Below are 21,291 nucleotides of genomic sequence, written 5' to 3' on the forward strand. Positions count from 1 at the left end.
CCAGGCTCAATGCGGGCATCTTGGCCCTGCCAGGGCACTGGAGGTGCCCTCCGGGCAACAGCCCGGAGACCCCAGGGAGCGGTCATCCCCGACAGGCGATGAGAAGGCCCTGAACTATCGCTCGGGCCTGATACCACCCGGAGCTGAGATGCCCCCTCATGCCCCCCGGGTGCCCGTGTGCAGGTGGGAGCAACTGGAGGCCCTGAAGGAGGAGAAGGGGCAGCAGCTGGTGGGGCTGGCCGACGTGCGCAGCTTCCTGCAAGAGTGCGGGCACACGCAGGCCCATCTGCGGACCGTGATGCAGCAACTGGTGGTCGTGGACCCCGGGAACCCAGCCGCATCCCCCGACGGGGCCCACCGCGCCCTGCAGCTGACCGAGCGTGAGATCCTGCTGCTGGAGCGCAAGATCCAGTACCTCACCAGTGTGGCCGTAACGTACGGACTGGCACCCCGGTCTGGGGCCCGGGGATGTGGCAGTGACATTCATTCATTCATTCATTCATTCATTCATTCATTCATTCAATTGTATTTATTGAGCGCTTACTGTGTGCAGAGCACTGGACTAAGCGCTTGTACTAAGGGCATTGGGAGTGGGTGGAATAAGAATAATAAGAGAAGCAGCGTGGCTCAGTGGAAAAAGCCCGGGCTTTGGAGTCAGAGATCAGGGGTTCAAATCCCAGCTCCGCCAATTGTCAGCTGGGTGACTTTGGGCAAGTCACTTCACTTCTCTGAGCCTCAGTTCCCTCATCTGTCAAATGGGGATGAAGACTGTGAGCCTCACGTGGGACAACCTGATCACCTTGTATCCCTCTCCAGCGCTTAGAACAGTGCTCGGCACATAGTAAGCGCTTAACAAATGCCATCATCATCATCGCTGTACTAAGTGCTGGGATTTATAGCCTAAGAGGGACAACAGGTGTTAAGCAGCGTGGCTCAGTGGAAAGAGCCTGGGCTTTGGAGTCAGAGGTCAGGGGTTCAAATCCCAACTCCGCCAGTTGTCAGCTGGGTCACTTTGGGTGAGTCACTTCACTTCTCTGGGCCTCAGTTCCCTCATCTGTCAAATGGGGATGAAGACAGTGAGCCCCCCGTGGGACAACCCGATCACCTTGTAACCTCCCCAGCGCTTAGAACAGTGCTTTGCACATAGTAAGCACTTAATAAATGCCATTATTATTGTTATTATTAAGAATAATTATGATATTTGTGAAGCGTTTCCTTTGTGCCAAGCACTGGGATAGATATAAGGCAATCAGGTTGGACGCAGTCCCTGTCCCACATGGGGCTCGTAGTCTCAACCCCCATTTTACAGATGAGGTAACTGAGGCACAGAGAAGTGAAGCGACTTGCCCAGAGTCACACAGTCACGGAGCCGGGATTAGAACTCGCGACCTCTGACTCCCAAGCCCGGGCTCTTTCCACTGAGCCACGCAGCTTCTGGAAGAGAGGGTCAGTGGGACCGGGAGGATTGGGAAGGAGTGGTTGGTAGGTGCCGGCTCAGCCCAGGGGAGGTAAGTCCTGGGAGAGGAGAGGCAGTGTGGCCTAGTGGAAAGAGGAGGGGGCTGGCCTGGAAGCCATTCCCCTGCTGGGTGACTTTGGGTAAGTCACTTAACCTCTCTGGTCTTCTGTTTCCTCATCTGTAATGGGAAGAGCATGGGCCTCGGAGTCACAGGACCTGGGTTCTAATGCCGGCTGCTCCGCCCCTTCTGGGCTGTGTGACCTTGGGCAAGTCAGTTCATTCCTCTGTGCCTCAGTCCCCTCATCTGCGAAAGAGGGAACTCAATACCTGGTCATTCATTCATTCAATCGCATTTATTGAGCGCTTGCTGTGTGCAGAGATTCAATCGCATTTAGTGAGCGCTTACTGTGTGCAGAGCACTGTACTAAGTGCTTGGAAAGTACAATTCGGCAACAGATAGAGACGGTCCCTACCCAACTACGGGCTCACAGTCCAGAAGGGAGAGACAGACAACTAAACAAGTAGACAGGTGTCAGTGCCATAAGAATAAATAGAATTATAGCTATATACACACCATTAATTAAATAGATTAATAAATATGTATTCATTCATTCATTCAATCGCATTTATTGAGCACTTACTGTGTGCAGAGCACTGTACTAACCTGTTCTCCTTCCTACTTAGACTGTGAGCCCCGTGTGGGACCTGATCATATTGTATCTGGCTCAGTGGAAAGAGCCCGGGCTTTGGAGTCAGAGGTCGTGGGTTCAAATCCCGGCTCTGCCACTTGTCAGCTGTGTGACTTTGGGCAAGTCACTTCACTTCTCTGGGCCTCAGTTCCCTCATCTGTAAAATGGGGATGAAGACTGTGAGCCCCTCGTGGGACAACCTGATTACCTTGTATGTACCACAGCGCTTAGAACAGTGCTTTGCACATAGTAAGCGCTTAACAAATACCAACATTATTATTATTATTATTATTACCCCAGCGCTTAGTACAGTGGTAGGCGCATAGTAAGCACTTAAAGAATATCATTAAAAAAATAAAATTATTATTATTAAAGTAGGCTAAATGGGTCCTGGGTGGGACAGAGATTGAGCCCAATCTCACAATGCTGTAATTAGAGAATCAATCAATCAATCAATCGTATTTATTGAACGCTTACTGTGTGCAGAGCACTGTACTAAGCGCTTAAGAGAAGCAGCGTGGCTCAGTGGAAAGAGCAGGGGCTTTGGAGTCAGAGGTCATGGATTCAAATCCCAGCTCCCCACTTGTCAGCTGTGTGACTTTGGGCAAGTCACTTCACTTCTCTGGGCCTCAGTTTCCTTATCTGTCAAATGGGGATGAAGACTGCGAGCCCCCCCGTGGGACAACCTGATCACTTTGTAACCTCCCCAGTGCTTAGAACAGTGTTTTGCATATAGTAAGCGCTCGACAAATACCATCATTATTATTATAAGTAAGCGCTTAACAGATATCATTAAAAATACAATTATTATTATTAAAATAGACTAAATGGGTCCTGGGTGGGACAGAGATTGAGCTCAATCTCATGATGCTGTAATTGTCAGGGTAATCGCTATAACCCTTCCCTCGAGGGTCACAAGCTGGGGATGGGATTGTGAGCACCTGAGCTGGACGAGGCCGGTCCAGGGGAGGCGGACGCCCGGTGCCTTTCGAATCCTGACCCCACTTGCCGCCCATCCAGGATGAAGGAGACGAATCCCGCGGAGGCCCAGGCGCTGGGGAACCAGGTGGAGACGATGCGGCGGCAGCTGGAACGGCTGCAGGAGGAGGCCTCGGGGCGCGCCCGGGCCCTGGAACAGGCCCGAGCCCAGCGGAGATTCCTGAAGGAGAGTCACCAGCTGCTGCTGTGGGCAGAGGGGGCGCGGGCCCAGTTTTCCAGTGAGGAGATGGGCACGGACGTGGCTTCTGCCAACCGGCTGCTGAGGGAGCACCAGGGCTTGCTGGAGGAGTTGCTCTCTCATCAGGACAGGTAGGAGCTTGGCAGGGCCCAGGAGCTGCTGGGAGCTGCCGGGGCTCCCTTGAGGAAGGGTAGCATGGCCTAATCATCATCAATCGTATTTATTGAGCGCTTACTGTGTGCAGAGCACTGTACTAAGCGCTTGGGAAGTACAAATTAGCAACGTATAGAGACAGTCCCTACCCAACAGTGGGCTCACAGTCTAAAAGGGGGGCTAATTATTTAATTAATAATCACTGATTGATTGGCCTAATGGATAGAGCGTAGGCCTGGGAATCAGAAGGACCTGGATTCTAATCCCAGTTCCGCCATGTGTCTGCTGAGAGAACTCAGGCTGAGTCGCTTCACTTCTCTGGGCCTCGTTTTCCTCATCTGTAAAGTGGGGATTAAGACAGTGAGTCCCGTGTCGGGCAAGGACTGTGTCCAACCCACTTTGCTTGTATCCCTCCAGGGCTTAATGCAGCGCCTGACCCCTTAACAAATCCCACCATTATTATTCATTGTATTTAATGAGTGCTTACTGTATGCAGAGCACTGAAATAAGCGCTTGGAAGATTACAGTGTAATAATAAACAGACACGTTCCCTGTCCACGATGAGCTTAAAGTCAAGAGAGATGATGAGACTGCCAGAGGGGCCCCAAATCCTCACACCCACCCCCCTCTCTGCTGGTCAGCATGCAGCAGCTGCTGGTCCAGGGCCAGCATGTGGCCAAGGCGGCGCCCCGGGACTCTCCGGAAATGAACAGCTCCCTGGAACGGCTTGGCCGGGAAGGCCGGGAGCTGGAGGCCCTCTGGGAACGGCGGCAACGGCAACTGCAGGAGGGACTGGAGCTACAGAAGTTTGGCTGGGAGGTCGACAGCTTCAATGCCACCTGTGCCAACCATGAGGCCTTCCTGCGCCTGGATGCCCTCGGGGTAAAAAAAAACCTGGGGCAGGCGGGGGACCCCGTCACGGGGAGCGGCGGGGCAGGGCCCAGTTGGACTTGGCAGCCCAGACCCGGGCCTGTGAAGAAACTCCAGGATGCCAACCATGGGGGTGGTTTGGGTGGCGGGGCGGGGGGCTGGTCCCGGGGTGGCACCAGTGGGCTCTGTACCCCTAGGAGGATGTGGAAGCGGTACAGAGACTACTGCGGAGGCATCAAGAGTTGGAGCACCTGTTGGAGGCCCTGGGTCCGCGGGCTGAGTCTCTGAAAGCTCATGGGGATAGACTGGTGCAGAAGCAGCACTTTGCCAGCCATGCGTGAGTCTAGGATGGGATCCTGGGCCCGGGGAGGGTCTCCCTCTGTGCCGCTGCTTGGAGAGGGGCTTCTGGGACTACCAGGGTCGGGGTGGGTCGTGGCGGTGGAGGGGGACCCAGGAGGGACGAGGAAGGGCGAGGGGGATGTGGGAGTTCCCTCACCTGGGTCCCACTCACCCAGGAGAAGCAGCAGGGCCTAGTGGCTAGAGCCCGGGCCTGGGAATCAGAAAGACCTGGGTTCTAATCCCGGCTCTGCCACTTGTCTGATTTGCGACTTTGGACGAGTCACTTCACTTCTCTGGGCCTCAGTTACCTCAGCTGGAAAACGGGGATTAAGACTATGAGCCCCATGGAAGACGGACATCTAGACTGTGAGCCCGTTGTTGGGTAGGGACCGTATCTCTATGTTGCCGACTTGTACTTCCCAACCGCTTAGTACAGTGCTCTGCACTCAGGAAGCGCTCAATAAGTACGATTGAATGAATGATAGCTTGGATCTCCCCCAGCGCTTAGAACAGCGCTTGACGCATTGTAAGCGCTTAACAAATACCATCGTCATCACCAGGATCAAGGAGAAGGTGTCGGGCAGCCAGGATCGGTGGGCACGGCTCCAGACGAACAGCGGGCAGAGGAAGAAGCAGCTGCTGGCTTCCCTCCAGCTGCAGGTGGGGAGGAGGATCCTGAGGCGGGGGGAACTCCAGGAATCCCTGAAGGGACTGAGGGATCTCCAGCCATGGAAGGCAAGGCCCTGAGGGTGGCAAGAGTCCACAGGGCCCGGATTTCCGTGGGGCTGGAGGGGACGGAGAGGAGAGGGAGCCACCCACGCTCTCCTCCTTTCCCCCTTAATGCCCCATGGTTCCCCCAGCAGCCCTTTCCTTTCCCCTCTCCCTTTTCCTGGTGTGTCTGGGACCACCACCTGGCCCCGGGGCCCCACCCTTGACCCCGGGGCCTCCGGGCAGGAGTGGCACCGGGACGCGGCGGAGCTGGACCTGTGGATGGAGGAGAAGTGGCTGGTGGCCGTGGACGAGTCTTACCGGGAGCCCAGCAACGTCCTACGCAAGCTCAAGTGGCACGAAGCGGCCGAGAGCGAGCTGCTTGTCAACCGCGGGCGCGTGGAGGAGATGCAGCAGGTGTGAGGGAGAGGCCTTCCCAAGGGTTTGATCCCCAAAGCCCGCATCCACCTGAAACCTGCTCCACTCACTGAGGCGCCCACACCACTTCCACCGGCCCGCTCCCCAAAATCGAATCTCACACTGAGGAGAGGACTTGTCTACACCCCTACCTCCAGGTCAGACCGTACTCATTCAATGTGAGCCCGCCGTTGGGTAGGGACCGTCTCTAGATGTTGCCAACTTGGACTTCCCAAGCGCTTAGTCCAGTGCTCTGCGCGCAGTAAGCGCTCAGTAAATACGATTGAATGAATTTAATCGTATTTATTGAGCGCTTACTGTGTGCAGAGCACTGGACTGTAGTCCAGCTCACAGTAATGATAATAATTATTATTATTATGGCATTTAAGTGCTTACTATATGCCAAGCACTGTTCTTGTACTTCCCAAGCGCTTAGCACAGTGCTCTGCACACAGTAAGCGCTCAGTAAATACGATCAAATGAATTTAATCGTAGTTATTGAGCGCTTACTGTGTGCGGAGCCCTGTACTGTAATCCAGCTCAAAGTAATAATAATAATTATTATTATTATGGCATTTAAGTGCTTACTATATGCCAAGCACTGTTCTTGTACTTCCCAAGCGCTTAGTACAGTGCTCTGCACACAGTAAGCGCTCAGTAAATATGATTGAATGAATTTAATCGTATTTATTGAGTGCTTACTGTGCGTGAAGCCCTGTACTGTAGTCCAGCTCACAGTAATAATAATAATGATTATTATTATGGCATTTGTTAAGTGCTTACTATATGCCGAGCACTGTTCTTGTACATCCCAAGCACTTAGTACAGTGCTCTGCACACAGTAAGCACTCAATAAATATGATTTATTTAATCGTATTTATTTAATTTATTTGAATGAATGAATATTCTGAGCGCTGGGGTAGATAGAGGGTAATCAGGTTGTCCCGCCTGGGGCTTACTTTTAATCCCCATTTTACAGATGAAGGAACTGAGGCACAGAGAAGTGAAGTGACTTGCCCAAGGTCACACAGCAGACAAGTGGCAGAGCCGGGATTAGAACCCAGGGCCTCTGGGTCCCAAGCCCGTGCCCTTTCTACTAAGCCACACATTACTGTCCCCTAGACTGTAGGCTCGCGATCGGCGGGGGACGCGTCTGTTAATTCTACTGTGTTATACTCTTCCAAAAGCTCAGCACTGTGCTCTGCAAAGAAGCAGCATGGCTTAGTGGAATCAGAAAGATCTGGGTTCTAATTCTGGCTTTGCCACTTGTCTGCTGTGTGACTTTGGGCAAGTCACTAAACCTCCCTGGGCCTCGGTTACCTCATCTGTAAAATGGAGGGTTTAAAATGGGACGGGGACTGCGTCCAACCTGATTAACTCGTAACTACCCCAGCGATTAGGACAGTGCTTGGCACATAGTGAGTGCTTAACAGGTACCATAATTATTCTTAATTATTACAGTAAGCCCTCAATAAATACCATTAATTGATCGACTGAGGGCATTGGCTCCATCACCCCTGAGAAGCAGCTTGGCAATTGGGTGGCCAGGGCCCAAGGAGACCAGAATCCTAATCCTAGCTCTTCTACTTGCCCGCTGTGGGATCGCGGGCAAGGCACTTCACGTCTCTGGACCTCAGTTTCCTTATCAGTAAATTGGGTTGAGATCACTGTCTTCTCTCCCCCCTTAGGCCAGGAACTCCATACGGGCCGGACACTCTCAGCTGATTATGTCTACTCCAGCACTTAGCCCCGTGCTTGGCACATAGCAAGCGTCTAACAAATGCCACCACGATTATTATTATTATTGTTGTTATTCCTGGGCAATCAGGAAGGGCATCTCCTCTCTCACCTCCACCCTGTTCAGTGGGCAGTGCCCTGCCTGTCCTCCATTCCTACCTGCCCCACAGAGCCCTTTTCACTCACCCACCCGCCGAACCCACCGTCCGCTCCGCGCGCCCTCCCCGCCTCGCCCGGCCCGGGTCAGGCCCGACCGTCCGTTCCCCCTCCTCAGACTGGGAACAAGCTGGTGGAGAGCGGGCACGACGCCCAGGAGTCCGTGCAGGCGAAAATGCTGGAGATGGGCAGAAAGTGGGAGCAGCTGAACTCCAAGATGGCAGACCGTGGCGACAAGCTGCGGCAAGCAGGGCAGCAGGAGCAGCTCATGGAGCTGCTGCAGGTCGGAAGGGCGGACGGGGTTGAGGGATGCCCACGGAGACGAGGAGGGAGGCAGGGATGGGGAGCAGGGGGCACTTGGTTCAGCCCAGAGCTCAGGGTGCGTCGCCTTCATCATCATCATCATCATCAATCGTATTTATTGAGCGCTTACTATGTGCAGAGCACTGTACTAAGCGCTTGGGAAGTACAAACTGGCAAAATATAGAGACAGTCCCTACCCAACAGTGGGCTCACAGTCTAAAAGGGGAAGACAGAGAACAAAACCAAACATACTAACAAAATAAAATAAATAGAATAGATATGTACAAGTAAAATAAATAAATAAATAGAGTAATAAATATGTACAAACATATATACATCTATACAGGTGCTGTGGGGAAGGGAAGAAGGTAAGATGGGGGGGATGGAGAGGGAGACGAGGGGGAGAGGAAGGAAGGGGCTCAGTCTGGGAAGGCCTCCTGGAGGAGGTGAGCTCTCAGCAGGGCCTTGAAGGGAGGAAGAGAGCTAGCTTGGCGGATGGGCAGAGGGAGGGCATTCCAGGCCCGGGGGATGACGTGGGCTGGGGGTCGATGGCGGGACAGGCGAGAACGAGGTACGGTGAGGAGATTAGCGGCGGAGGAGCGGAGGGTGCGGGCTAGTGGGCACCTTCAAGGCTTTGCTGCTGTCGGGGCGGGACTGGGCCGGAGAGGCCTATGTGCCCCTTGGTGAGGTGGAGGATGGCGAAGACGGGGCCGTCCCACCCACCTGCCCGCCATGCCCTGCCAGGAAGCTAAGGAGAAGATGGAGCAGATGGAGAAGGGGCTGCAGGGGGCAGAGACCGGCCACGACCTGCGCTCCAGTCGGGCCCTGCAGAAGCAGCACGGGCAGCTGGAGCGAGAGAGCCAGGAGCTGGCCGACAAGATGAGCGCCATCATCGCCCGGGCCCGCAGCGTGGCCACCGGACACTTCAACTCCAAGTCCATCCTGGAGGAGACCCAGAAATACCTCCACAGGTGAGCCCCTCGTCCCACCCCCGGCTGCCCCCTCCCTGACTCTTAGGGGTCCGATCGCTCCTCCCCGGGGCAGGACTCGGGGTGGGCTTGGGTGGGACTGGGAGACAGAGAGGGATCTTCTGGATCTGTGGGGCTAAAGCATGGCATAATGAATAGAACCCGTATTTATTACTCTATTTATTTTACTTGTACATATTTATTCTATTTATTTTATTAGTTTTCTATGTTTTGTTTTGTCCTCTGTCTCCCCCTTCTCGACTGAGAGCCCGCTGTTGGGTAGGGACCGTCCCTAGATGTTGCCAACTTGGGCTTCCCAAGCGCTCAGTACGGTGCTCTGCACACAGTAAGCGCTCAATAAATACAGTTGAATGAATGAAGCCGGGCCTGGGAGTCATGAGTTCTAATCCCAGCTCCACCACTCATCTGCTATTCATTCATTCATTCAATCGTATTTATTGAGCGCTTACTGTGTGCAGAGCACCGTACTAGGCGCTTGGGAAGTCCAAGTTGGCAACATCTAGAGACGGTCCCTACCCAACAGCGGGCTCACATTGAATGAGTCCAGTCTGACCTGGAGATAGGGGTATAGACAAGCCCTCTCCTCAGTGTGAGATTCGATTTTGGGGAGCGGGCCGGTGGGGGTGATGTGGGAACCTCCGGCTTTATTTCTATTTATTCTGACGACTTGACACCTGTCCACATGTTTTGTTTTGTCGTCTGTCTCCCCCTTCTAGACTGTGAGCCCGCTGTTGGGTAGGGACTGTCTCTAGACGTTGCCAACTTGGACTTCCCAAGTGCTTAGTACAGTGCTCTGCACACAGTAAGCGCTCAATAAATACGATTGAATGAATGAACCCGGGCTTGGGAGTCAGAAGGTCATGAGTTCTAATCCCAGCTCCACCACTCGTCTGCTATTCATTCATTCATTCAGTCGTATTTATTGAACGCTTACTGTGTGCGGAGCACTGGACTAAGCGCTTGGGAAGTCCAAGTTGGCAACATCTAGAGACGGTCCCTACCCAACAGCGGGCTCACAGTGTAGAAGGGGGAGACAGACAAGACAAAACATATAAACAAAATAAAATAAATAGAATAAATATGTACAAATAAAATAGAGTAATAAATACGTACAAACATATATACATATATATAGGTGTTGTGGGGAGGGGAAGGAGGTAAGGCGTGGGGGATGGGGAGGGGGAAGGGGGGGGAGACCCTGGGCAAGTCACTTCACTTGTCTGTGCCTCAGTTCCCTCATGGTCATGGGTTCTAATCCCGGCTCCGCCACTTGTCTGCTGTGTGACCCTGGACAAATCATTTCACTTCTCTGGGCCTCAGTTCCCTCATGGTCATGGGTTCTAATCCCGGTTCTGCCACTGGTCTGCTGTGTGACCTCAGACAAGTCACTTCACTTCTCTGGGCCTCAGTTCCCTCATCTGTAAAATGAGGATTGAGGCTGCGAGCCCCACGTGGGGCAGGGGACTGTGTCCAATATGATTTGCTTATATGTGGCTCAGTGGAAAGAACCCAGGCTTCAGAGTCAGAGGTCAGGGGTTCAAATCCCAGCTCCGCCACTTGTCAGCTGTGTGACTTTGGGCAAGTCACTTCACTTCTCTGTGCCTCAGTTCCCTCATCTGTAAAATGGGGGTTAAAACTGTGAGCCCCCCATGGGCCAACCTGATCACTTTGTACCCTCCCCAGCGCTTAGAACAGTGCTTTGCACATAGTAAGTGCTTAACAAGTACCATCATTATTATTATTATTATTATCATCCACTCCAGTGCTTAGTACAGTGCCTGGCACACAGTAAGCTCTTAATAAATACCATTCATTCAGTCAGTCAGTCGTATTTATTGAGCGCTTACTGTGTGCAGAGCACTGTACTAAGCGCTTGGGAAGTACAAGTCAGCGTGGCTCAATGGAAAGAGCCCGGGCTCTGGAGTCAGAGGTCACGGGTTCAAATCCCTGCTCTGCCAATTGTCAGCTGTGTGACTTTGGGCAAGTCACTTCACTTCCCTGTGTCTCAGTTCCCTCATCTGTAAAAAAAAATGGGGATTAAGACTGTGAGCCCCCCGTGGGACAACCTGATCACCTTGTAACCTCCCCAGCGCTTAGAATAGTGCTTTGCACATAGTAAGCGCTTAATAAATGCCATTATTATTATTATTATATGTTCATCAATACCACAATTATTGTTATTATTAGAAATAGGGGTGGATTATTGTTATTATTATTAATAATAATAATAATGGCATTTTTTAGACTGTGAGCCCACTGTTGGGTAGGGACTGTCTCTATATGTTGCCAATTTGTACTTCCCAAGCGCTTAGTACAGTGCTCTGCACATAGTAAGCGCTCAATAAATACGATTGATGATTGATGATTTGTTAAGCACTTACTATGTGCAAAGCACTGTTCTAAGCGCTGGGGGAGGGGATACAAGGTGATCACATTGTCCCACAGGGGGCTCACAGTCTTAATCCCCATTCTACAGATGAGGCAACTAAGGCTTAGAGAAGTTAAGTGACTTGCCCAAGGTCACACAACAGACATGTGGGGTAGCTGGGATTAGAACCCATGACCATTAATAATGATTAAAAGGAGGTCGGAGGGCACCTAGGGTGAGGGCGGTACAGGTAAGGATTATTATTATTAATAATGATAAAAGGAGGTCGGGCGAGGGGGTACAGGTAGGGCCCGGAGGTCGGGGGGCATTTAGGGTGAGGGGGGACAGGCAGGGTCCTGGTCTCAGCTGCCACCCCCGTCCCGGCCCAGGTTCGAATCCCTACAGGGGCCCCTGGCGACCCGGCATCAGCAGCTCCAGGCCTCAGTGGACCTCTACGAGTTTTACCACGCCCACGACATGGAGACGGCATGGGTGGGCGAACGCATGCCCTGTGCCAGCTCCCCCAACTGCGGCCGGGCCCTGGACGTGGCCCAGAACCTCCTGCTTAAACACAAGGTGATGCCCCGTTTCCTTTTCCAATCCAACCTGGCCCCCCTCCCCGCCACCACCCTGCGGCCCAGCACAGCGGCCCCCGCCCCGCTCTGCCGTAGGAGCTGCAGGCCGAGGTGACGGCTCACCGGGCCCAGGTGCGACGGGTGCTGGCGGCCGGGCGGGGCATGGCGGAGGCCGGGCACCCCCAGGCCCGGCCCATCACGGAGCGGTGCCAGGCTCTGGACGGATGCTGGGCAGAGCTGGAGCGGGCGTGTGAGGAGAGGGCCCGGCGGCTGCAGCATTCGGTCGCCTTCCAGCAGGTAGGGCCGAGAGAAGCCGGGGCCGGAGGGCGCGGAGACCACTGGGGAAGGTGGCCGGGGCAGAGGGAGAGGTCCCACCCAGGCCAGGGGCTCCAGGGGGTCAGGGGCAGCGCAAAGTGGGTAAGATCCCAGGATTGAGAGAGGAATCAATCAATCGTATTTATTGAGCGCTTACTGTGTGCAGAGCACTGTACTAAGTGCTTGGGAAGTACAAGTCGGCAACACATAGAGACAGTCCCTACCCAACAGCGGGCTCACAGTCTAGAAGGGGGAGACAGAGAACAAAACCAAACATACTAATAAAATAAATAGAATAGATATGTACAAGTAAGATAAATAGAGTAATAAATATGTACAAACATATATACATATATACAGGTGCTGTGGGGAAGGGAAGGAGGAAAGATGGGGGAGATGGAGAGGGGGACGAGGGGGAGAGGAAGGAAGGGGCTCAGTCTGGGAAGGCCTCCTGGAGGAGGTGAGCTCTCAGTAGGGCCTTGAAGGGAGGAAGAGAGCTAGCTTGGCGGATGGGCAGAGGGAGCAGGGCATTCCAGGCCCAGGGGAGGACGTGGGCCGGGGGTCGATGGCGGGACGGACGAGAATGAGGCCTAACGGTGAGGAGATTAGCGGCGGAGGAGCGGAGGGTGCGGGCTGGGCTGGAGAAGGAGAGAAGGGAGGTGAGGTAGGAGGGGGCGAGGGGATGGATGGACAGCCTTGAAGCCCAGAGTGAGGAGTTTCTGCCTGATGCGCAGATTGATTGGTAGCCACTGGAGATTTTTGAGGAGGGGAGTAACATGCCCAGAGCGTTTCCGGACAAAGACAATCCGGGCAGCAGCATGAAGTATGGATTGAAGTGGGGAGAGACACGAGGATGGGAGATCAGAGAGAAGGCTGATGCAGTAGTCCAGACGGAATAGGATGAGAGCTTGAACGAGCAGGGGAGCGGAGAGGAACTGTGTTTATGCTGGACAAGAGGGAACGGGGACGGTCCACAAGGGTGGTCACCCTCCGACGGGCCCCTGTCCCGGAAGTATCTGCTGGATGTGTCGGAGCTGGAGGGCTGGATGTCGGAGAAGTTGCCCCTGGTGAGCAGCCAGGACTTCGGCAAGGACCAGGCGGCCACCCTCAACCTCATCAAGAAGCACCAGGTAATAATAATAACTGCGGTATTTGTTAAGCGCTCACTCTGGGCCGGGCACTGTGCTAAGCACCGGGAGAGGGGAGTACAAGCATGTTGGGTTGGACACAGTCCCTGTCCCACATTGGGCTCACACCCACGACTCCTCCCTCCACCATCCCTCGCATATAGCAGTGTGGCTCAGTGGAAAGAGCACGGGTTTTGGAGTCAGAGGTCATGCGTTCAAATCCCGGCTCCGCCAGTTGTCAGCTGGGTGACTTTGGGCAAGTCACTTCACTTCTCTGGGCCTCAGTTACCTCATCTGGAAAATGGGGATAAAGACTATGATCACCCCGTGGGACAACCTGATCACCTTGTAACCTCCCCAGCGCTTAGAACCGTGCTTTGCACTTAGTAAGCGCTTAATAAATGCCATTGTTATTTTTATTATTATTAATGATGGCATTTGTTAAGCACTATGTGCAAAGCACTGTTCTAAGCACTGGGAGGGATACCATGGCTCAGTGGAAAGATCCCAGGCTTTGGAGTCAGAGGTCATGGGTTCAAATCCCAGCTCCACCAATTGTCAGCTGGGTGACTTTGGGCAAGTCACTTCACTTCTCTGGGCCTCAGTTACCTCATCTGTAAAACGGGGATAAAGACTATGAGCACCCCGTGGAACAACCTGATCACCTTGTAATGTCCCCAGCACTTAGAACAGTACTTTGCACATAGGAAGTGCCTAATAAATGCCATTATTATTATTATTTTTATTATCATTATTATTATTATTATTATTATTATTATTATTATTATCCTTCACAGCCTTCGCTCAAGGAGAGATCTCCCACCCGCTTTCCAAGTGTGCCTGCTTTACCTGTGGGCCTCTACCCCCATTTCATTCCAAGCGCTTAGTACAGTGCTCTGCACACAGTAAGCGCTTAATAAATACAATTGAATGAATCCCCTCTCACCACCAAAAAAGCACAGTTTCCACCCCTCTTCCCTCCCTTTATAGAGTCGTCCTTCATATTCAAAAAAGACATACTGATGGTGCAGTTCACCTATCTGACGATAATGAGATTTGTTAAGCACTTACTATGTGCCAGACCCTGTACTAAACGCTGAGATAGACACGTGATAATCAGGTTAGACATAGCCCATGCCCCATACGGGGTTTACAGTCTTAATCCCCATTTTACAGATGAGGTGACTGAGCTACGCAGAAGCTGTGACTTACCCAAGTCCGCAGGGCAGACGAGCGGTGAAACCTTTCATTCATTCAGTCCTTCAACCATGATTAGAACCCAAGTCCTTCTGATTTCTAGACTGTGAGCCCACTGTTGGGTAGGGACCGTCTCTATGTGTTGCCAACTTGGACTTCCCAAGCGCTTAGTACAGTGCTCAGCACACAGTAAGCGGTCAATAAATACGATTGATTGATTGATTGATAGGGACCGTCTCTATACGTTGCCAACTTGTACTTCCCAATCGCTTAGTCCAATGCAAGTGCTCAATAAATACGATTGATTGATTGATTGACTGATTCCCAGGCCCGTGCTCTACCCACTAGGCCACACTGCTTCTCTCGAAGAGAACCGCTCTTCTCCCTCCTATCTCAGCCCCCAGAGCACTCAGTTCACAGTCCACCTTTGTGCATTTTGTCGCACACGCTCCGCTATTCGAGCACTTCTTCCTCTGCTTTGTAAATGACAGCGGGTGTCCTCTTCTTGGTGGCTCGGACTGTGTCTTTTAGAGTGCCCCCCAGGCGCCCAGTACAGCACTGGGCACACAGTAGGTGCTTGATAAATATACCCATTGCTTGACTGAACCGTTGGCGTGCCCCCAGGCCCTGGAGCAAGAGCTGGCCCTCTACGGGAGCTTCGTGGCCGAACTGGCCCAAACAGGCCGCAGCCTGGCCGGCTCTCGCCCCACCGACGAGCTGGACGCGCCCCAGGAGGGGCTGCAGGGGCAGCTGCGGAGGATGCAGGAGCTGGCGGCCACACGGTAAGGCGTGAAACCCACTCCCTCAATCAATCAATCAATCAATCGTATCTATTGAGCGCTTACTGTGTGCAGAGCACTGGACTAAGCGCTTGGGAAGTACAAGTTGGCAACATATAGAGACGGTCCCTACCCAACAGTGGGCTCACAGTCTAAGTACTGCCCGCTGCCCCTGCCCGCTCCCCGCCAGAGGAGCTGGGCAGTCTTCCCCACGGCCAGAGAAGCGGCGTGGCTCAGTGGAAAGAGCCCGGGCTTTGGAGTCAGAGGTCAGGGGTTCAAATCCCGGCTCTGCCACTTATCAGCTGGGTGACTTTGGGCCAGTCACTTCACTTCTCTGGGCCTCAGTTACCTCATCTGGAACAGGGGGATGAAGACTGTGAGCCCCCCCTGGGACAACCTGATCGCCTTGTAACCTCCCCAGCGCTTAGAACAGTGCCCTGCACATAGTAAGCACTTAATAAATGCCATCATCATTAATATTATTATTATCCTGGAAGGGAGCGACATCAGAGACCCCCCCCCGGCATCCCTTCCTTCCTCTCCCCTCAGGCCCCAATCAGTCATCATCAATCGTATTTATTGAGCGCTTACTGTGTGCAGAGCACTGTACTAGGCGCTTGATCAATCAATCAGTCGTATTTATTGAGCGCTTACTGTGTGCAGAGCACTGTACTAAGAGCTTGGCAAGTACAAGTTGGCAACACAACTTGTTGGCCAGGCCCCAGGCCTGGCCCCCTAAACCTCACTCGTGGACTTGGACTGTGTCCAACCTGATTAATTTGGATCGATCCAGTGCTTCGTATAGTGCAGGACGCATAGTTAGCGCTTAACAGATACCCCCCCCCCCCCAAAAAAAAATCCCTCCACTTCCGGCCTCCCCGTCGGACCTCCTCGCTGTGTTTGCCCCCCGTCTCCTCCCACTCCTCGCCCTATGCCACCTCCTTTCTTGATGGACGCGGGCAGTGCCGGCTCTGTCCCTGCCAGCCCTGCCCTCTCCGGGGAGAGCTGGCCACCGAAGGGCTGACCACCGCGGGCCCGGGACCCTCTGACCACAGGGGCCGGAGGCTGGAAGGGACGCTGAAGCTGCACGAGTTCATCCGGGAGGCCGAGGAGCTGCAGGACTGGCTGAGGGGTCAGAGGCAGGCGGTCGGCAGTGGGGAGGACGTCGTCGGAGAGGATTACGAGCACGTCCTGGTGAGGAGCGGGGCGTGGGGGCTCTACTGGGCCTCACTGGGCCACACTGGCCCGTCCTGAATCACACTGGCCCAGTCCCCAGGAACTCCCAGTCTAGGGTAGCGGGGAGGGAAGGGAAAACAGGCCGTGGACAACAAACACAGCCGGGAGACCCCGCTGGGAAGGGTCAAGTCTGTCACAATCAATCGATCAATCAATCAATCGTATTTATTGAGCGCTTACTGTGTGCAGAGCACTGGACTAAGCGCTTGGGAAGTCCAAGTTGGCAACATGTAGAGACAGTCCCTACCCAACAGTGGGCTCACAGTCTAAAAGTCACAGTCTAACAAATACCATTATTATTACTAATAACAAATAACACAACTCCAGTAGAGTAAGCAGAGATGATTCAGAGTAGTAATATTTATTGACGCCTCTTTCCTTAGGGTCTAGACACTTAATTGAACCGTGGGCAAAGTATCATTATTATTGCTATTATTATTAGAGAAGCAGCGTGGCTCAGAGGCAAGAGCCCAGGCTTGGGAGTCAGAGGTCGTGGGTTCAAATCCCACCTCCGCCACTTGTCAGCTGGGTGACATTGGGCTAGTCACTTCACTTTCCTGGGCCTCAGTTCCCTCATCTGTCAAATGGGGAGGAAGACTGTGAGCCCCAAGGGGGACAACCTCTGTTGCTTTGAACCTCAATCCCCGAGGCCCAGGGGACCCATCTGTGACACCGCCCCCCAGCCGGCAGTGTGGCTTAGTGGATAGAGCATCGGCTCGGGAGTCAGAAGGACCTCCTCCAAGAAGCCTTCCCAGACTGAGCCCCCTTTTTCCTCTCCTCCTCCCCATCCCCCCCAGCCCTACCTCCTTCCCCTCCCCACGGCACCTGTATAGATGTTTGTACAGACTGATTACTCTATTTATTTTACTTGTACATATTTACTATTCTATTTATTTTGTTAATGATGTACATCTAGCTTTAATTCTATTTGTTCCGACGACTTGACCCCTGTCCACATGTTTTGTTCTGTTGGCTGTCTCCCCCTTCTAGACTGTGAGCCCGTTGTTGGGTAGGGACCGTCTCTAGATGTTGCCAAGCGCTTAGTCCAGTGCTCTGCACACAGTAAGTGCTCAATAAATACAATAGAATGAATGAATGAATGAATGAATGAATAGTGAAGCAGCGTGGTTCAGTGGAAAGAACCCGGGCTTTGGAGTCAGAGGTCATGGGTTCAAATCCCAGCTCCGCCACTTGTCAGCTGTGCGACTTTGGGCAAGTCACCTCACTTCTCTGGGCCTCAGTTCCCTCACCTGGAAAATGGGGATGAAGACTGTGAGCCCCCCGTGGGACAACCTGATCACTTTGTAACCTCCCCAGTGCTTAGAACAGTGCTTTGCACATAATAAGTGCTTAATAAATGCCATTATTATTATTATTATTATTATTATTATTATTAATGAAATAATAATGGGTTCTAACCCCGGCTCCACCACTTGTCTGCTGTGTGGCCTCGGGGGAGTCACTTAATTTCCCTGTGCCTCAGTTCCCTCATCTGTAAAATGGGGATTAAGATGGCGAGCTCCAAGTGGGACCAGGACTGTGTCCAGTCTGCTAAGCTTGTATCTACCCCAGTGCTTAGTACAGTGCCTGGCCTATATTCATTCAGTCGTATTTATTGAGCGCTTACTGTGTGCAGAGCACTGTACTAAGGGCTTAAGGCCTCAGTACTAAGGCCTACAGTAAGCGCATAACAAATACCATAAGTGAATAAGAAAATCTGGCTTCCTCAGCATCTCCGGGCCAAGTTTGAGACACTGCAGCACCAGCTGGAGACGGGCGGGAGGCGAGTGGCGGCCTGCCAACAGCTGGCGGAAACGCTGCTGGACAGTGGGCACGGCGCGGACCAGCAGATCCGCCAGAAGAAGCAGGAGCTGCAGTGAGTAGCCAGGGGCCGGGGGGCAAGGCCTGGCCGGTTCTGGGGGCACCGGGGATGGGTTAGAATGGCATTTTATATATGATTCCGCCTCCCTGGGCCTCATCCTCATTTCACCCCTCATCACTGACCTCTTGCTCATAATAATAATAATACTGGTATTTATTAAGTGCAAAGCACTGTTCTAAGCACTGGGGAGGTTACAAGGTGATCAGGTTGTCCCACGGGGGGGCTCACAGTCTTCATCCCCATTTTCCAGATGAGGGAACTGAGGCATAGAGAATCAATCAATCAATCGTATTTATTGAGCGCTTACTGTGTGCAGAGCACTGTACTAAGCGCTGAGGAGGATACAAGGTGATCAGGTTGTCCCACTTTGGGCTCACAGTCTTCATCCCCTCATTTTACAGATGAGGTCACTGAGGCATAGAGAAGTTAAGTGACTTGCCCAAAGTCACACAGCTGACAATTGGTGGAGCTGGGATTTGAACCCATGACCTCTGACTCCCAAGCCCGGGCTCGTTCCACTGAGCCACGCTGCTTCTGCTTAGTACAGTGCTCCACCCAGCAGGTGCTCAGTCATTATGTGGCTCAATGGAAAGAGCATGGGAGTCAGAGGACATGGGTTCAAATCCCAGCTCCACCAATTGTCAGCTGTGTGACTTTGGGCAAGTCACTTCACTTCTATGGGCCTCAGTTACCTCATCTGTAAAATGGGGATTACTGTGAGCCTCACGTGGGACACCCTGATCACCTTGTATCCTCCCCAGCGCTTATGTGCTACTATGTGCTTTGCACATAGTAAACACTTAACAAATGCCATCATCATCATCATCATCATTATGGCTTCTGGGGAAAGTGGGGGACCGTGGCATTGAGAAGCAGCGTAGCTCAGTGGTCATGGTTTCAAAGCCCGGCTCTACAGCTTGTCACCTGTGTGACTTTGGCCAAGTCACTTAATTTCTCTGTGCCTCAGTTACCTCATCTGTAAAATGGGGGTTAAGATTGGGAGCCCCACATGGGACAACCTGATCACCTTGTATCCTCCCCAGTGCTTTGCACATAGTAAGCGCTTAATAAATGCCATTATTATTATTATTATTATTTTAGTGACCGTCTCCCCCCTACACCAGAAACCCCTTTAAGGCTGGGATCGGGTCTGCTAACTGGACCTTGCTCTCCCAAGCGCCTAGTACAGTGCTCTGCCCAGCAGGCGCTCAGTCATTATGGCTTCTGGGGAAAGTGGAGGACCGTGGCGTGGGGAGAGATGATGGCTCATACCGACGGGTCAGGGGGTGCCAGGTGGTCTCGGGCGGTGGGGAATTAATGGGTCCCCTGTCCCCGGACTAGGAGTGCGTGGGCAGAGCTTTGGGAGCTGTCCCAAGGCCGAGACCGGGCACTGAGGGACACCGAGGCCGTGCTCAAAGTTCTCCAGGACCTGACCGATGCCCTGGCCCACATCCAGGTACGGCCGCTCCGGAGGGGCCCACCCGCTGCCCACCGTCCACTGGGAGCCCTCCTGCAGCTGGGACAATAATCCCTCACTCCTGATCGGTTCTCTTTCCCCAGGAGAAGGCCACCAGCCTCCCTGACCAGCTGGGCCGGGATGGGCGCGGGGCCCAAGCCCAGCTCCGGCGGCACGAAGAACTGGAGCACGAGTTGGTGGGCAGCGAGCAGCGGGTGAGCAGGGATCCCGGGCCTTCCCCTCCTCTCCTCTGGTCCAACCAGAGCTGCCCAGTCCCTTCTGGTCCCCCCCGCAACAATTCCCAGTCCCCCCCAAAACCTCCTGCAGGTAGGAGTCATTGAGGGCCGTTCTGGACACGGCGCTGAGCTGGGCGCCTCCTGTGTGCAGAGCTCTCTATTGGGTGTCTGCCTTGGGCACAGTGTTGTATTAGGTGCCTACTGGAGAAGCATTCATTCCTTCAATCGTATTTATTAATAATAATAATAATAATGGCATTTGTTAAACGCTTACTACGTGCAAAGCACTGTTCTAAGCGCTGGGGGGTTACAAGGTGATCAGGTTGTCCTATGCGGGGCTCACAATCCTAATCCCCATTTTACAGATGAGGTAACTTGGGCAAAGAGAAGTGAAGTGACTTGCCCAAAGTCACGCAGCTGACAATTGGCAGAGCCGGGATTTGAACCCACGATCTCTGACTCCAAAGCCCGGGCTCCTTCCTCTGAGCCACGCTGCTTCTCTTCTCAATAAAACTTCTCTTCTCTTCTCTTCTCTTCTCTTCTCTTCTCTTCTCTTCTCTTCTCTTCTCCTCTTCTCTTCTCTATAAAGCACTCTTTATTGAGCGCTTACTGTGTGCAAAGCACTGTACTAAGCGCTTGTACTGTGCAGCGTGGCTCAGTGGCGAGAGCCTGAGCTTGGGAGTCAGAGGTCGTGGGTTCTAATCCTGGCTCAACCACTTGTCAGCTGTGTGACTTTGGGCGAGTCTCTTAATTTCTCTGTGCCTCAGTTCCCTCATCTGTCAAATGGGGATGAAGACTGTGAGCCCCACATGGGACAAACCGATCACCTTGTATTTACCCCAGTGCTTAGAACAGTGCTTGGCACATAGTAAACGCTTAACAAATACCATGATGCTATTTGGACTGTGGCTTTAACTCCAGCGCTTAGAACACTGTCAGTGCTTAGAACAGTGCTTGGCACATAGTAAACGCTTAACAAATACCATGATGGTATTTGGACTGTGGCTTTAACTCCAGCGCTTAGAACACTGCCAACGTTTAGAACAGTGCTTGGCACATAGTAAATGTTTTTTAAAAAAATTTTTTTTAAATGTCATAAAAAAGCGCTTACTATGTGCCAAGCACT

At 52.9% G+C, this 21,291-nt stretch overlaps 1 protein-coding gene across 1 annotated transcript in view; it reads left to right on the top strand.

Annotated features, from left to right (window-relative positions):
- SPTBN5 (spectrin beta, non-erythrocytic 5) overlaps positions 1-21,291 on the top strand; it is an 80,796-nt gene that overhangs the window by 27,625 nt on the left and 31,880 nt on the right. Inside the window, exons 22-37 of the mRNA XM_038741078.1 lie at positions 184-435; positions 3,166-3,453; positions 4,117-4,357; positions 4,543-4,682; positions 5,245-5,344; positions 5,639-5,809; positions 7,821-7,985; positions 8,750-8,976; positions 11,752-11,938; positions 12,034-12,234; positions 13,266-13,382; positions 15,201-15,358; positions 16,411-16,549; positions 18,322-18,467; positions 19,815-19,929; positions 20,034-20,144. Coding sequence (XP_038597006.1) covers positions 184-435; positions 3,166-3,453; positions 4,117-4,357; positions 4,543-4,682; positions 5,245-5,344; positions 5,639-5,809; positions 7,821-7,985; positions 8,750-8,976; positions 11,752-11,938; positions 12,034-12,234; positions 13,266-13,382; positions 15,201-15,358; positions 16,411-16,549; positions 18,322-18,467; positions 19,815-19,929; positions 20,034-20,144 — 2,758 coding nt within the window. The remainder of the gene's footprint in view (positions 1-183; positions 436-3,165; positions 3,454-4,116; positions 4,358-4,542; positions 4,683-5,244; positions 5,345-5,638; positions 5,810-7,820; positions 7,986-8,749; positions 8,977-11,751; positions 11,939-12,033; positions 12,235-13,265; positions 13,383-15,200; positions 15,359-16,410; positions 16,550-18,321; positions 18,468-19,814; positions 19,930-20,033; positions 20,145-21,291) is intronic.

The sequence above is a fragment of the Tachyglossus aculeatus genome (genome assembly GCF_015852505.1).
Source record: "Tachyglossus aculeatus isolate mTacAcu1 chromosome 12 unlocalized genomic scaffold, mTacAcu1.pri SUPER_6_unloc_1, whole genome shotgun sequence".
NCBI classification, from domain to species: domain Eukaryota; kingdom Metazoa; phylum Chordata; class Mammalia; order Monotremata; family Tachyglossidae; genus Tachyglossus; species Tachyglossus aculeatus.